The 16,853-nt window shown below is 45.4% G+C and overlaps 1 protein-coding gene across 5 annotated transcripts in view; it reads left to right on the top strand.

Moving 5' to 3' along the window:
- CACNA1B (calcium voltage-gated channel subunit alpha1 B) overlaps positions 1 to 16,853 on the top strand; it is a 1,471,643-nt gene that overhangs the window by 692,314 nt on the left and 762,476 nt on the right. For all 5 annotated transcript variants that reach the window (XM_033960470.1, XM_033960471.1, XM_033960469.1 and 2 more), the window contains one exon: positions 5,651 to 5,754. In XM_033960470.1, coding sequence (XP_033816361.1) covers positions 5,651 to 5,754 — 104 coding nt within the window. The remainder of the gene's footprint in view (positions 1 to 5,650; positions 5,755 to 16,853) is intronic.

Raw genomic sequence — 16,853 nt, 5'->3', positions numbered from 1 at the left:
TTTTTGCATTTTTGCTTTGTTGATGTTTACTCTACTGACATTTTGCAGCTGTAGTTATGAACTGCTTACCTTTATGAAGGGAGGAATAAAGCTGAGTTATTTTCTTACAAACCTTATTTGTGTGACTATGATTTTTGGTTCTTGCTTGGTTGCAGTCCAGTCCTGCAGGGTGACTCCATTTTGGGTCACACGCTGGTGTAATTCGTCCAGGTAACTAAACTAAACTAAACCTTAGGTTTATATACCGCATCATCTCCACAATCGTAGAGCTCGGCACGGTTTACAAGAGTTGAGAGAGAAAGGAAACTCCAAAGAGGTTAAAGGGAATAGTGAGAGGGATATTTGGGGGGCTTAGAAGGCCAAGGAAGGGGTAAATGTTACATTTTTGAAAAAAGCCAGGTTTTCAGATGTTTGCGGAAGCATTGGAAGGAGCTCAGGATCCGGAGGGGGGAGGTAAGGTTGTTCCAGAGCTCAGTGAATCTGAAGGGGAGGGAGGTCCCTAGTTTTCCTGCACGGGAAATGCCTTTTAATGAAGGAAAGAATAATTTAAGTTTGTGAGTGGGTCTGGTGGTATTAAGATTTAAGGAGTTCCAGGAGAGTGGGATGAAGGGAGGGAGGATGCCGTGAAGGATTTTGAAAGTTAGACAGGCGCATTTGAAGTGGACCCTGGCAATAATCGGGAGCCAGTGAAGCTTGGACAGGAGCGGTGATACATGGTAACCTCTTGGAGCGCTGTGGAGTCCTGCTCGGTCCACAGTGTGGGTTACAATACGTGTCATGTCATATTTATGATTGTATTTTGTAAACCGCTTAGGTTTAAGTGGGTGAGAAATTTTTTTTTGTAATAAATGAATAAACATGCAGTGCTATCCATACAGCATCTTCATCCAGGTTCTGGTAGCGGCAGTAAGGGCTCCTTTTACAAAGCCACGTTAACGGTTTTAGTGCATGCAGCTTTTTAGCGTGCGAAACCCACGCTCAGTGCTGGCGTTAGCGTCCAGTGTGGCTGGCAGTTTAGCGCGCGCTATTACGTGCATTAAACCACTAACACAGCTTCATAAAAGGAGCCCTAGGTAATAAGATCCACACAGCATGAAGATGGCTTCTAGCAATGACAAGGGCAGCTTTAAGGCAGCTGCCAGAGCCAGGTGCATGTGAACTAGGTCCTGCACTACATACAGTGCCCACTATTGGGACATGCTATATGCAAGTACAAGATGGAGGCTAGGAGGGCAAATAAGGAAAGCGACCTCCTAGCATCTGTAAACAAGCGCAGGGGCATGATGCAGTCTGATTCACCTGGTGTAGAATGGGTAGAAGTGGATCGATTTTTTTTACTGCATCAAGATTTACAAAGATTAGGCGCGCCAGATGAAGTTAAAGATTAATATTTTTAAAACCAATAGGAGGAAATATTTTTCACTCAGAGAATAGTTAAGCTCTGGAATGCGTTGTCAGAGGATGTGGTAAGAGCAGTTAATGTAGCTGGTTTTAAAAAAAGGTTTGGACAAATTCCTGGAGGAAAAGTCTATAGTCTGCTGTTGAGGCAGACATGGGAGAAGCCACTGCTTGCTCTGGATCAATGGCATGGAATGATGCTACTATTTAGGGTTTTGCCAGGTACTTGTGACTTGGATTGGCCTCCACAAAGATGGGATACTGGGCTAGATGGACCATTGGTCTGACCCAGTAAGGCTATTCTTATGTTCTTATGCATGGTATAATTTAGTTCATGTGTAGAGGTCTGCAGGCCACAAACTTTTATTTTCCCATTTTGTTAATCAGATATTTCATTTTTTTTCCTTGCTTTAAATTTATTTTCATTTTAGTGCAGTGGTTTTGAACCCTGATCCTGGAGACATCCTAGCCCATCGGGTTTTCAGGAGATCCACAAGAATATTCATGAGAAAGATTTACATACAGTGGAGGCAGTACATGAAAATATCTCTCATTAATATTAATTTTGATATCCTCAAAATCTGACAAACTGAGGTGCCTCCAGGACCAGGTTTGGGAACCACTGTTTTTGTACAACGTTGTCAATAGTGCAGAGGTCTCAGAGTCCCTCCTCGAGGGCCGGAATCCAGTCGGGTTTTCAGGATTTCCCCACTGAATATGCATCACATCTAGTTGCATGCACTGTTCTCATTGTAAGCTAATAGATCTCATGCATATTCATTGGGGAAATCCTGAAAACCCGACTGGATTCCGGCCCTCGAGGAAGAACTCTGAGACCCCTGCAATAGTGCACATTATTGAACAATAATACACTCTTTCTATAGTACATCTGTTGATAAATGGTGCACATTACTGTGCAATGCACACTAATCATTTTTTTCCCTGTTATTTTTATGAGAAGTCATAGCAAAGAAATGCATGTCTTTACTAACATCAGCTGTCAAATATAAATGCCACTATATCAACATATCATCTTTACAACCACCTCAGAAGTGGAATACAGCTTAAATACAACTTTAATGTGTAATGAATGTGCTCGGTACCCCCATACATACCGGTCATTTGAGCAAAGCAAGACCAATGTACCAAAGAACCAGCATGGTTCTCCTGTTCTCCTCTCATATTGAACTCAAATGGTTTACAAACATGAGAACAATAAATCCCAGTGCACCACTATTCATATGTTCAAATCACATGTTCCTCAGAATGCCACACGATAGAATTGTGTGGTAGCCGTCCTCATTGGAACTTTTTATAATGTGATATTTTTGAACTCGTGTGCAATTATTTGCATAATATAATTTATAAAGTGTCGGTGCTATCTAAAACCAAACGTTTTAAGATATTCTATATGTGAAGTTAACTTAGCTTTAGAACCGGGTCTGCTTCATTCCCCACCGACGCGTTTCAAGTTTTTCTTCAGGGTCGGGGACATGAAGAGCTGCAAGATAATAAATGAGTTAGCAAACCGGGTAAAAAGCAATGCATAAATTAACTTAACAATGTTATAGTTACCAGTAGTATAAAGCTAATCCATAGTGATACTATCCGATGTTTTGAAACTAGACTTTGGTGCCTTTTTTTGTTTTGAGTTACAAACATGAGAACATAAGTCATGAAGTGGATACACTTACCCCTCCATATTCGTGGTCCACGGTTTCAGTTATTTTCATGGTTTCTTGATCAAAGGCCCCGCCCCCAAATTTACATCACAAGAAATTGCTGCTCCTGGCGTTGCACAGAGAAAATCACTGCTCCCAGCTGCACTTCCTTCACTGGAACAGGTCAGGTTATTCGCGGTTTTGTGTTTTTTTGTTTTTTTTTTAAAAAACAGAAAAACCACGAATAACATATGAAAAGTTATTCGCTGCCTTGCTGTCCCCCTATCACTGCGAATGCGGAGGGGGAAGTGTAAATGCAATGATGATGTACTAATAATGAATGCAAAAAATAATAAAATAAAAACCACTTATATGTTGGGTAACCAATAATTGATGTACTTCTTCTTTATTGATATGTTCACTTGTCTTTCTGTTTCAAGTTCAAATATCATTCAATTTATAAGATTGCCATGTTGCACATGTCTACTTCTCCAATGACGGTATGTCCAGCAGAAAAAAACCAAAATGCAAAATGTGTAAAAATGTGTGAAAAAACGTTCACCATGTAACGTATCCACTGATATTTGTGCAAGCTAGTTCACTCCTCAACTCTGGCCATGTTTCAAAGCATTCTTCATCAGGAGGAATGATGTGAAGACCAAAAATCACCCCGCGGCCAGCTTCAAAAGAGAGAATCCAAACGCAGGGAAACCATGCTATAAATAAAAAATTAAGAATGCATTCTGCTGGAATGTGAAACACATTCATCTACAAAAGTGAATGCAAAAAAGCAGAGCATACTAAAATCAAAACACAATGTGAATCACTTACTAGGTGAAGCTCGAAACAAACTTCTAACAGGAAAGCGGCAAACCGCCACACTATCGTTTGATGAGAGTCAGGTGCTTGCCCATTGGCCATTTAATCTCATTATTCATCCCTCTGGGGGGTCACTATACCCCATTCATAGATAAGTTTCTGTTCTTTGAATAAAAAGTATGTTACTGATATTGCCCCTACCGTTCAGTGTTAATTCGTAATAATACTGCAAACTAAGTCCTGTAATGTGTGACCATTTTCATGCCAATGTGCCGTGAGAGGGGCTTCCATTTTACGTGTGTGGATGGTACTCAAGTGCTCAGTAATCCTAGTTTTTATTGCTCGCTGAGTTTGTCCTATGTATATCTTTCCACATGGACATTGAATGCAATACACTACCCCACTAGACTTACAGTCAGTGTGAGAATGAAGATGAAAAAGTTGAATAATATACGGTTTTTTAATGTATGTAGTCTCCATTGCATATGGGCAGATGAACACTCCCCACATTTAAAATGACCAGGATTCTGATCTCCCGTCCCGGCCACCTAACAATTTTTTAACTCCCTGCCTGTCTGCCCACCCGCACATACCTTTTTTGCAAATATATCCCTGGTAGTCCAGCGGTGTATGGGGCAGGAGCGATCTTTCCACGTTCCTGCCCCATGCCGAGCTGCTGCCTCCGATCTCGTAGCGCACCCCACAGGACTGAGCTATTCGTGCTCTCTGATTGGCTTCTGCCAGTTCTTGTGGGATGAGAACTGGCGGAAGTCAATCGGAGAGCAGTGTGGGGCTGAGCAGGGAGCATGAATAGCTCGGTCCTGTGGGGTGCACTGCGAGATTGGAGGCAGCGGCTCGGCACGGGGCAGGAACGCAGAAAGATTGCTCTTGCCCTATATACCACTGGACCACCTGGGATAAGTCTGCAAAAAAGATATGCGCGGGTGGGCAGACGGGGGGGGGAGGGGGAGTTAAAAATTGTTAGGTGGCCGGGACAGGAGATGAGAGGGGATCCCTCCTGTCCTGGCCTACCAGAAGTCTGCATGAAGTCCAGGAGGGGGGAGGGTGATTACCCAAATATTTTGGGGCCATTTTTTTAGCCCCAAAATCTCATCCTATATTCGAGATAATACGGTACATTAAAAAACCATATAGTACTCAACTTTTTCATCTTCATCCTGAATGAACTTTCCTAACAACATGTAGGTGGTACTAACATGAAGATCCCATCTATTAGGACAGATGTGAAAATTTGACATCCCTTTTAAACCTTGGAAGTACTAGATCTGATTTTTGAGTCCTGGAACTTGGGGACTGACTTGAAAGACTCTTTTATTTGAGATAAGAAGCCTTTCATTCATGGTCTTAAGTGTATCTGAAGAAATGTGCTAGAGGCAAAAGTGAAAGGAATGTGCTTCTTGCAGGGCTTCCATTTGATTGAATTTTCATGCTTTTTCCTCATTCCATAAGTATGGGCTTGCAGTGCAATAATGAATTTTCAAAAAAAGAAAAAGACACATTTCATATGGGATTGACCTGATTTGTCCAGATACACAATAACATTTTTTTTGTTCAACCTATTTGACATCACATCAAGAAACCATATGTAGTGTAAGCACATTTCTGAGCCTTAGTGGGCAAGAGATTGCCAGCACCTACAGTGGTTCAATTGCTGCCAGCGAGGGCAGTTATCCATGATAATTTAAATGATGATGTGTGGGTTTCTGGGAACTCATCCCTTTTAACTCTCATCTTTGTGTTTTTCTTTCCAGACAAATGATGCAGCAGGAAACACCTGGAACTGGCTTTATTTCATTCCCCTCATTATCATTGGATCTTTCTTCATGCTCAACCTGGTGCTTGGTGTCCTATCAGGGTAAGGCATGTCTCTTTGGGAAGATGGACAGGTTTGCCATTATAAAAGCTTGATGGCTTTTAATATGTTGGAGGGGTTAAACATAGAGTGCAATAAAAATAATGACCTGAGGAAACTGCTTGTTGCATTGTAAACTTTTACTGTTCAGCCCTTTTCTTTTCCATGTTTGGCTGAAAATCAGGTCAGTTTTATTCCTCGTGACTGCACACACATGAAATCATGTAAATGGTAAATGGAGTTCACTTGAGGAAAGAAGCATTGCCAGTGGTGTGCTGCAAGGACTGGTTCTTGGTCTAGTTCTCTTTAAAATTTTTATAAGCAATATTGTGGAAGGGCTGTCTGGTAAGATTGCCTATTTGCAGATGGTGTAGATCAGTGGTTCCCAACCCTGTCCTGGAGGAACACCAGGCCAATTGGGTTTTCAGGCTAGCCCTAATGAATATGCATGAAGCAAATTTGCATGCCTATCACTTCCATCATATGCAAATCTCTCTCATGCATATTCATTAGGGCTAGCCTGAAAACCCGATTGGCCTGGTGTTCCTCCAGGACAGGGTTGGGAATCACTGGTGTAGATAACAAGAGAAGGGATCTAGTGAAGTCTGAAGAATGGCCTAGAATTTGGCAAAGAAGGGCCTGTTTTACAAAGCCTTGAGGCAACGGCCCAGAAACCCTTTAAATCTCTACGGGCTTCGGGGCCGTTACCGCGCTGCAGCCGCTAGCACGACTTTGTAAAACAGGCCTTAAAATTTAATGCTTAAAAATGCTGGGTCATGCATTTGGGGTGCAAAAACCCAAAGAAGCAGTACAATATTGAGGTTGAAATACTTCTGTACACATAAGAAGAGCAGGACTGGGGGTCACGTGACGTTGGCGCGCTGAACGGACGCGGGTAGATCGAGCTCCGCTCCTTCCCCCAGAAACTGCCGCACAACTTGCAGGTAGTCGGCGCATACCGCGCTGATTTTATCTTTCTCACGTCGGGCTCTCTCCTGTTTCCACGTGGGATCCTCGGCGGCGCGCAGATTAGCCGCGATCGGTCGGCATGCCGATACGGACCCCGAGGCCTGGTAAGGAGAGGTTAGTTAAGCCCGAAAAAATGGCGGCCCCCAGCCCGATCTCGGCAGCAGCGTCCCAGCACGAGGCAGACATGCAAGTATCAGTCTGCCATCTTTCTAAACTGCTGGATGAAAAGCTATCAAAACTACATGCTGTGCTGGAAGAAGTTAAAGACAGCATTGCAGGTCAGCTGCGCGCCTCCAGCAGGCTGAGGAGCGAATCTCGGCACAGGAAGACCGGGCAGACACAGCGGATGGGCGGTTGGCGGCCTTGGAAGCAAAAATCCAGCAGTTGGACGATCGGGCTGAGGAGGCTGAAAACCGCAGCCGTCGAAATAGCTTGCGGCTCATAGGGGTACCGGAGTCGGTCCGGGACACTGAGCTAGGAGATTTGGTGGCCACGTGGTTGCCTCAAGCCCTGGGTCTCACAGCTTCCCTGGGCCCGGTGCATGTAGAACGGGTACACCGCATTGGAGCGCCACGTGCTGAGGGAGCCAGACTACGCCCTGTCATAGCCCGATTTCTCAACTATGCGATTAAGGCACGCATCTTGGAGGCATACCGACGAGCCCGCTCCCTGGATTACAACGGCACCAAGCTTCTGCTCTTTCAGGACTTTTCCATCCGGCTCTCGGAGAAACGAAGGGCTTTGGCACCCTACTGCACGCAGCTTCATGCCAGAGGGATTAAATTCACCCTTCAATATCCTGCTAAGGTGCGCATTCAAACCAACACCGGCGTGGTCATGATGGATACTCCAGCAGCGCTTCGTTCATACCTGGAGGGACTGCCGGCTCCTTGAGGGATCTGAAGTTGGTGCTGGCCTGATTGACATCTCGTTTTGCCCACCAGGGAGGTAGCGGGCTTTCTCCCTGCTGTCGGGGCAGGGATGATGTCCTTTGGCCGGGGCCTGCAGAGAGATGGACGCCGGCAGCCTCTGGACTGTGGCTCCTGGACTTACACACCCCATGGCCATCTTCCTACCACCTGTACCCGTTGAGCCCCTTACGTGGGATCCGGGTCTGTTTCACTGCGCAGAGGATATGACTTTCTTCCTCTGCAGCCTGCTGTGAAGTCCGAGGCGGGCGTTCTGTTTGTAGTCCCATTTGCAGAGAGAGTCTGTTTACTTTTGTTGTTCTTGTGCTGACTATATAGATATCATGCTGCACTTTGTTTTCTGGGGGGAAGGGGGTGCGGGGCACTGGTTCTGCACTGGTTCCGGGATGGGTAGAGTGATGGAAGGTGGGTCAGTTTGGAGGGGGGGTGGCTGGGAGGTGGGGGGATGGGGGGAGTGTATCGGGAGGGGTATGAATGGGGAGGTATGTGTGGAGTCTCGAGAGCACGGGTATTTTTGTATTTCCTTCATCTGTCAATACATGATCCCTTTGATGCTGTGCAGGGGGAGGGCCTTGCTGGGGGGCTCTTCTACCTCTATCACTGTCTGACTGTCTTTTCTGCTCCTGTCGTTCCAGGCCGGGTGGACAATGGTTAATCTAAAATTTTCATCCCTTAATGTGGATGGGATCCACTCCCCGGTCAAACGGAAGAAAATACTTTCCTGGTTCCGCAGGGAACGTATCGATATTGCTTTCCTACAAGAGACCCACCTCACAAATGTAGAACACGAGAAACTTAGGAGGGATTGGGTGGGTGAGGTGTACTACTCTTCTTACAACACTCGTCAGAGGGGGGTAGCCATTTTGGTCCATAAACAACTCCCGTTTCAATTGCATAAGGTTATCCAGGACAAAGAGGGCCGATATGTCATAGTGCTGGGAGAGCTCTGGGGTCGGCAATACTTATTTTGTAATGTATATGCTCCTAACATATATAATCACTGTTTCTTCTCGGGGTTGATGTCGCGGCTGACACAGTACCCGGGTTACCAAATCCTCATGGGGGGCGACTTTAACATAACAGCGGATCCTTCCCAAGATTGTGCGCCCGCTAAACGCTTCCCTAAGGACCACATGGGTAAAGGAGTTAACTTTTTGACCACGCAGTTAGGACTATTAGATATTTGGCGCCTCTTCCACCCCACGGAGTGTACTTACACGTTTTACTCCAATCCTCACAATCTTTACACTCGTCTTGACTACTTCTTGCTCTCTTCCACGTTGCTGCCCATTGTTTGTGCTGTGGAGATAGAGGACGTTCCTCTTTCCGATCACTCCCCTGTGACGCTATCCCTTCAAATTACAGCTGACTCTTCGGTTCGGACGTGGCGTTTCCCGGGATACCTCTTTAAAGATCTTGGTTTTCGTAGATACCTTCGGGAAAAATGGTTGGATTACTACAATACCAATTCTGATCCTGACATTGATCCTGGGCTGTTCTGGGAGGCTTCCAAGGCAGTATTATGGGGCTTCGTTATCGCATATGTCGCGGGGAAGAAAAAGAAATTGGAAGCGGAATTGCTGTTGCTGTCGGGTGAGTTCCAACAGCTGAGGAGGCGCCACCAAGGGACCCTACAGGAGGCTGATCGTATCCGCTTACGTACACTTAGACAGCAGATAGATACGATTCTCTCAAAGCGAGCAGAGAGGGACCTGTATTTCCGTCGTTACAATTTACATCGGTGGGGGGGGGGAGAGCTGGGAGGCTGCTGGCGCGTTTTGTCCGCCCCTATCGTAAGCGACAAGTCATCACAGCTATTACCGACACACAGGGTCACACACATACGACTGAAGCACACATACATCGTCAATTCGTGTCGTATTACAAGGACCTGTATGCCGAGCGGCCCTCAACAGACGCAGATAGAGACCGCTTTTTCAGTGATATCGTCCTTCCACGGCTCCAACCGACTCAAGTTCAGACCCTGAGTGCTCCCATAACTCGTCTTGAGGTGGAATTGGGTATTAAAGACCTTAAATTGACCAAATCACCCGGGCCGGATGGTTACGGACCGGAATACTACAAGATTTTGTCTGACGTTATATCTGACCCTCTGGCGGCTGCCTTTAATTCACTGCACTCCCAAAAAGGTGTGGACTGCTATAATCTGGCACATGTAGTTTTATTACCCAAGCCGGGTAAGGACCCGTCCCAGGTGGGCTCATATAGGCCCATATCGCTACTTAATCAAGACGCAAAACTGCTTGCTGCGTTACTGGCTAAACGCCTGAATGTCTATCTCCACCTCCTTATCCATGAAGATCAGGTAGGTTTCGTGCCTGGCAGATATGCCTCTGTGAATCTCACGAGAGCTTTGATGGCCATTTATTCTCGCAGAGGGAGAAATAACCAGGCGGCTATAGTGGACCTTGATATGGAGAAGGCGTTTGATAGCATATCTTGGTCTTACCTCTTCTGGGTTATGGGGCACTATGGGTTGGAAGGCACGTTTGTGGACTGGGTGCGTGGTCTTTATTTTTTGCCTCAGGCTAAGCTTTTTATTAATGGCCAACTCACTTCCCCCTTTCCGCTTGCATGAGGTACTCGCCAGGGGTGCCCTTTGTCCCCGCTACTTTTTCTTCTGGCTATTGAACCCTTGTCGGTTAAAATTCGATCTCATCCTTCCCTTCTCGGTATTAAGGTTGGAGCCAAGGAAAGTCGCATCAATCTATTTGCGGACGATATCCTGTTATATTTGGAAAAAGCACCCTTACTCTTACCAGAGGCTCTTTCTCTTGTTCAAGATTTTGGGAAAGTCTCGGGACTTAGGGTTAATTGTGCCAAATCGGAACTTTTGCCTCTGGCTTCTCATAGACATGAGCAATGGCATGACGCTCTACCGATTCCGCCGGTTTAGAAACCCATGCGCTACCTTGGCGTTTATTTGAGCACCCAATCTCATCTCCTTTATCAGTACAATGTTCTCCATCATATTGAGGCTAACCGTGCTCTATGCGAGAAGTGGAGGGATTTACCCCTCTCTCTATGGGGCCGCGCGGCGCTATTCAAAATGGTGCTCTTGCCGAAGCTTTTATATCCGCTTCAAACGATACCGCTCTGGATCCTGAATAAGGATGTCCAAGTCTTTCGGTCTATTCTTCTTTCTTTCCTGTGGCGCAAAAGACGGGCTCGCATCAGTTTTGCTACTTTATCCCTAGACTCTGGGCAAGGAGGCCTAAATCTCCCTGATATTCGCAGGTACAACGTTGCTTCCCTGATGCGCTTTGTCCATGAGGGTATCTCTGGCCACTATAAGTATTCACCATCGGGATGGATCCAGGTGTGGTGCACTCCTCATTCCTTCGTATCTTTATTGCATTTATCCCCCCGGTCTATTCCGGGGGTGGATTCCCGATTCCCTCTCCTGAAACCGCTTCGCCGGGCGTGGTGGTGGTGGCGGAAGGAGCAGGGGCGGGCCCCACAGGCTTCTCCTTTCTTGCCCCTGGTGGGTAATGTAGACTTCCTCCCGGGGATGGGTACCACGGGGTTTCAATTATGGGACTCCCGGGGCTGTGTCAGCCTGCGACATCTCTCTGATGAGACCTCGGGGAACTTCCCCACGTTTTCACTCCTCCAGTCCCGATGGGATATCCCGGCTTCGCATTTCTGGGCCTATTTGCAAGCCAGACATTATTATTTTTCCCTTAACCGACAGTGGGGAGAGACCTGGACATTGGGGAAATTGGACTCTTACTTGGCACTCTTACCTTCTCAGACAAATACCTTATCCACTTGGTATAGGATACTAAAAAATGCGCTTCCCCCTCTTATTTGCCTAGGATTGTGGCCCAGTGGTCTCGAGATTTAGCTCTTGATTTCACCGAGACCCAATTTCTGGAATTTTTTACTAACCTTACTCAATTCACGGGATCAATGGACCTTAGAGAAATGCAATTTAAGATATTACATCGGACCTACATCTCTAGGGCTCGGGGACATGCCATGGGTTTATGGGATGATGATGTTTGCTCTCATTGTCGGAGAGCAAGGGGCACCCTACTGCACATGTTTTTGGAATGCCCCCATGCGGCTTTATGGCTCCAGGTTCTCCCTTTTCTTGAGGGACTCCTCGGCCGGACCATTCCCCGGTCTTATGGCCTCTTATTGTTGGGTGACATGGGGGACGTATCCGCTGTAGGCTTTACCAAACCGTATCAGAAGTTTTTGTACACAGCACTATTAATGGTGAAGAAGCTGTTGCTTCTACATTGGGTAGGGCCTGAGCCCGCTCCCTTCACTCTATGGCTCCATTACATGCGGGAGCTAGCTGCTTTTGAAATTCAATTCCATGCGGCATCTATTGGAAGTGATAGGGTAGTATATTTTTCCCTGTGGAGAGCATTTCAAGTGCCTTTTGAGACTCGTTCTTGGCGAGACTATTCCCATTCATTCCATCGATTGTGTGTCCCTTCATGACGGATGTTATGATTATACCTCCTCTGCTCTGAAGCATCTGTATTTCTTACTGTTTGCCTTGTTGTTATACCTGTTAGGTGGTCGTATGTCGGACCACGGTTGTGTGTATTTGACTGCTTTACAATAAAAATTATATTCTAAAAAAAAAAGAAGAGCAGGACTTGGGGGTAACTGTATATTACATTACATTACAATGTACTTGTTAACCACATTACCAAAAGTTCTATGAGGGTTACAAAAAATGATTAATTATAACGTATTACAAAGAAAGAATGGATTAATTAGTCAAATAGTTAAGGAAAAAATAGGTTTTCAATTTGTTCCTGAGATGTTTGTAAGAATCAGCGGAAAGCAGCAATGAATGAAATTCCTTTTCATGAGAAGCTGCCTGGAATGCTAGAACATGAGTAAGGAATTTCTTACTTTTGCAACCTTTTACAAGTGGGAAATTAAACAAAGTATGTGTTTTTCTACTATTTTTATGTATGGCTATAATGAAGCTATCAGTCAGATAGATTGCGGCTGAGCCATAAAAAACCTTATAACAAAAACAGCCCAGCTTAAACAAAATCCGAGCCTCCACAGGCAACCAATGACGTTCATAATAAAACGGCGTTACATGGTCGTATTTTTTTAATCCGTAAATCAGTCTAACTGCTGTATTTTGAATTAATGATAGTCTTGATAGCTCTTTCGTAGTGACTGATAAGTAAACGCTATTACAGTAATCAAGGAGATTCAGTAAAAGTGATAATTTGTGTACATCTGATAAATTGTTTATATCTGATAAATTGTTGTAAATCTGCGTGTCAACGCAGATACTACTGTAATTGATGTAAAACGCCTAGAACTCACCGGGTATGGCGGTATATAAGAATAAAATTATTATTATTATTATTATTCAAAGTAAGGTCTAATTGTTCGCAATCTCCATAAAGTAAAATTATGAAGTAATGAGTGTTGTTATAAATATTTTGTTAATTGAAAGTGAACAAGAACTTTCATAATTTTTACAAAACAAGGGATTGAAGCAACTGGTCTGTAATTAGATGGTAGCGAAACAGATTCTTTAATATTTTTAACTATCGGAGTAATTATTATGTTACTATCTTCCGAAGGAAATTTTCCCATATCTAAAGAGTTGGATATCCATTCAAATAATCTCAATTTAAAATGTGAAGGGGCTACTGACATCAAATTTGGAGGACAAGGGTCCAACCAACAATAAGATTGTACAAATCTTTGAAATAACTGAGTGAAATCTAACCAATCTGGCTTTTCGAATGTTGACCAACTCATATCTGCATGGACCTCACTTTCCTTTAAAGTAAAGTTAAAATAAGGAACTGTATCTAAAGTACAAGATGAACTAGAAGATCTTAAAGCTAATACCTTTGAACTAAAAAAGCTAGCTAGATCTTCTGTGGAAGGAAGGGATATCCAAGAGGATTGTGCTTTGTTAGTTACACTGAAAGAACATAAGAACATAAGAAGTTGCCTCCACTGGGTCAGACCAGAGGTCCATCCCGCCCAGCGGTCCGCTCCCGCAGTGGCCCATCAGGTCTGCGACCTATGAAGTGGTTTCTGACCACTTCTATAACCTACCTCAAGTTCTATCTATACCCCTCTATCCCCTTATCCTCCAGGAACCTATCCAAACCTACCTTGAACCCCTGTACAGAGTTCTGGCTTATCACCTCCTCCGGAAGCTTGTTCCATGTGTTCACCACCCTCTGGGTAAAAAAGAACTTCCTAGCATTTGTTCTAAACCTGTCCCCTTTCAACTTCTCCGAGTGACCCCTAGTGCTTGTGGCTCCCCACAGTTTGAAGAATCTGTCCTTGTTCACTTTCTCTATGCCCTTTAGGATTTTAAAGGTTTCTATCATGTCCCCTCTAAGTCTCCTCTTCTCCAGGGAGAACAGCCCCAGCATTTTTAACCTGTCAGCGTATGAAAAATTTTCCATACCTTTTATCAGTTTAGTCGCCCTCCTCTGCACTCCCTCGAGTACCGCCATGTCCCTCTTGAGGTACGGCGACCAGTATTGAACACAGTACTCCAGGTGCGGGTGCACCATTGCGCGATACAGCGGCATGATGACTTCCCTCGTCCTGGCTGTGATACCCTTTTTGATGATGCCCAGCATTCTGTTTGCTTTCTTTGAGGCTGTTGCACACTGCGCCGATGGTTTCAGTGATGTGTCGACCATCACCCCCAGGTCCCTTTCAAGGTTACTCACCCCTAGCAGTGTTCCCCCCATTTTGTAGCTGAACATCGGGTTCTTTTTCCCTACATGCATGACTTTGCATTTCTCTACGTTAAAACTCATTTGCCACTTTTTTGCCCAGTCTTCCAGTCTCGTTAGGTCCCTTTGCAGGGCTTCACAGTCTTCCGTGTTTCTAACCCTGCTGCAGAGTTTGGTGTCATCAGCAAATTTGATAACCTCACATTTTGACCCCGTCTCCAGATCGTTAATAAATATATTGAACAATAGAGGTCCCAGCACCGACCCCTGTGGAACTCCGCTCGTGACCCATTGCCAGTCTGAGTATTGGCCTTTACTCCAACCCTCTGTTTTCTGCCTGCCAACCAGTGTTTGATCCATCGGTAGATATCCCCTTGCACCCCGTGATTCCACAGCTTTTTAAGTAGCCGCTCATGGGGTACCTTGTCGAAGGCTTTTTGGAAGTCAAGGTAAATAATGTCTATGGATTCCCCCTTATCCATCTGGCTGTTTATTCCCTCAAAGAAGTACAGCAAGTTCGTGAGGCATGACCTTCCCTTGCAGAAGCCATGCTGGCTCGCCTTCAGTTGTCGATTTTTTTCTATGTGTTCGCAGATTGTGTCCTTTACCATTGCTTCCATCATCTTTCCCGGAACCGAGGTCAAGCTCACAGGCCTGTAGTTTCCCGGGTCACCCCTTGATCCCTTTTTAAAGATGGGCGTGACATTTGCTATTTTCCAGTCCTCTGGGATCTCCCCAGTTTTTAGGGAGAGGTTACATATTAGGCGAAGTGTCTCTGCTATTTCATTTCTCAGTTCTTTTAGTACCCTTGGGTGGATGCCGTCCGGGCCCGGTGATTTGTCGCTCTTCAGTCTGTCTATCTGTCTGAGGACATCCCCTTTGTTTACCTCTAGTTGTACCAGCCTTTCGTCGTGTTCTCCGTTTATAATCACCTCGGGTTCTGGGATATTGGATGTGTCCTCTCTGGTGAAGACTGACGAGAAGAATTTATTTAACCTTTCTGCTATCTCTTTTTCCTCCTTTATCGCTCCTTTCCTGTCTCCGTCGTCCAGTGGTCCCACTTCCTCTCTGGCTGGTTGTTTCCCTTTCACATACCTGAAGAAGGGTTTGAAGTTTTTTGCTTCTCCTGCCAGTCTTTCCTCATATTCTCTCTTTGCTTTCCTGACCTCTCGATGGCATTCTTTCTGGTGTCTTTTGTGCTCTTCCTGGTTTTCCTTTGTTGGTTCCTTTTTCCATTTCTTGAAGGATGATTTCTTGTCGCTTATCGCCTTTTTAACTGCAGATGTTATCCATGCTGGGTTTCTAGTTCGATTTTTTTTTTTTGCACCCTTTCCTGAACCTTGGGACGTACAGGTCTTGTGCCTCGAGCACTGTGCCTTTAAGCAGTGTCCAGGCTTCCTTTACGGTCTTCACCTTTCCTGAGCTGTTGCTGAGCTTTTTTCCTACCATTTTCCTCATGTCCTTGTAGTTTCCTTTTCTGAAGTTGAGTGCTGTCGTAGTGGTTCTTTTCACCTTTGATGTTCCCATGTTTAATTTGTACTGGATCATGTTGTGATCGCTGTTCCCTAACGGTGCTAGTACCACCACTTCCTTTGCGGGTCCCTCTAGTCCGTTGAGGATTAGGTCTAGAGTGGCATCCCCTCGCGTTGGTTCCGTGACCAGCTGCTCCATGAAACAGTCCCTTATCGCCTCTAGGAATTTAGTTTCTCTTGTGCAATTTGAGTGCCCAATGTCCCAGTCTATTCCCGGATAGTTGAAATCCCCCATAACCACCACCCTTCCACTATTGCACACCTGCCTCAGTTCGGCCTCCAGGTCCAGGTCGTTTGCTTCTGGCTGTCCTGGTGGGCGATAGTACAGTCCCAATTTGATGTCAGCTCCTTCCCCTCCTGTCAGCTTTACCCATAGTGACTCCAGACTGTCTGCCCTTATTGTTGTTTCTGTTCTGGCTGAAGGAATGCAGTCCTTTATATACAGTGCTATTCCTCCCCCCTTCTTGTGTGCCCTGTCCCTCCTGTAGAGTTTGTACCCTGGCAGGGCCACATCCCATTTGTTGTCCTCTGACCACCATGTCTCTGTGATTCCTATTATGTCTAGGTCCTTATTTCTGGCTATAACTTCTAGCTCCCCCATTTTAGTCCTTAGGCTCCTAGCATTTGTATATAGGCAATTTAAGTCCCGGTTAGTTACCTTTTCTTTTGGATCTACTCTTGGTTTGATGCTCCTGCTGGTCTCCTCACGGGCTGCCTCCTGTGGTGTGTCTATCCCGTCCTCTGCCTGCTTCTTTGTTCTTTGATAGCCCTCTGGTTCCGGCTGTGTCCTCCATGTCTTGCTCTTTAGCTCTAATTGCCTCTCGGGTCCCTGTACTGCATCTTTGGGTTTATGACCATAAAGTGTACATTTTGTCTCTAGTCCACTATCTCCATTTCCTGTTTCAGTATCCTTGCTCGATACTTTGGTCCGATGTGTCGAGGTCAGATCGACT

The sequence above is a fragment of the Geotrypetes seraphini genome, chromosome 10 (assembly GCF_902459505.1).
Source record: "Geotrypetes seraphini chromosome 10, aGeoSer1.1, whole genome shotgun sequence".
Lineage (NCBI taxonomy): Eukaryota > Metazoa > Chordata > Amphibia > Gymnophiona > Dermophiidae > Geotrypetes > Geotrypetes seraphini.
The sequence above is the reverse complement of the archived record's forward strand: the minus strand, read 5'-3'. Positions and strand labels throughout refer to the sequence as shown.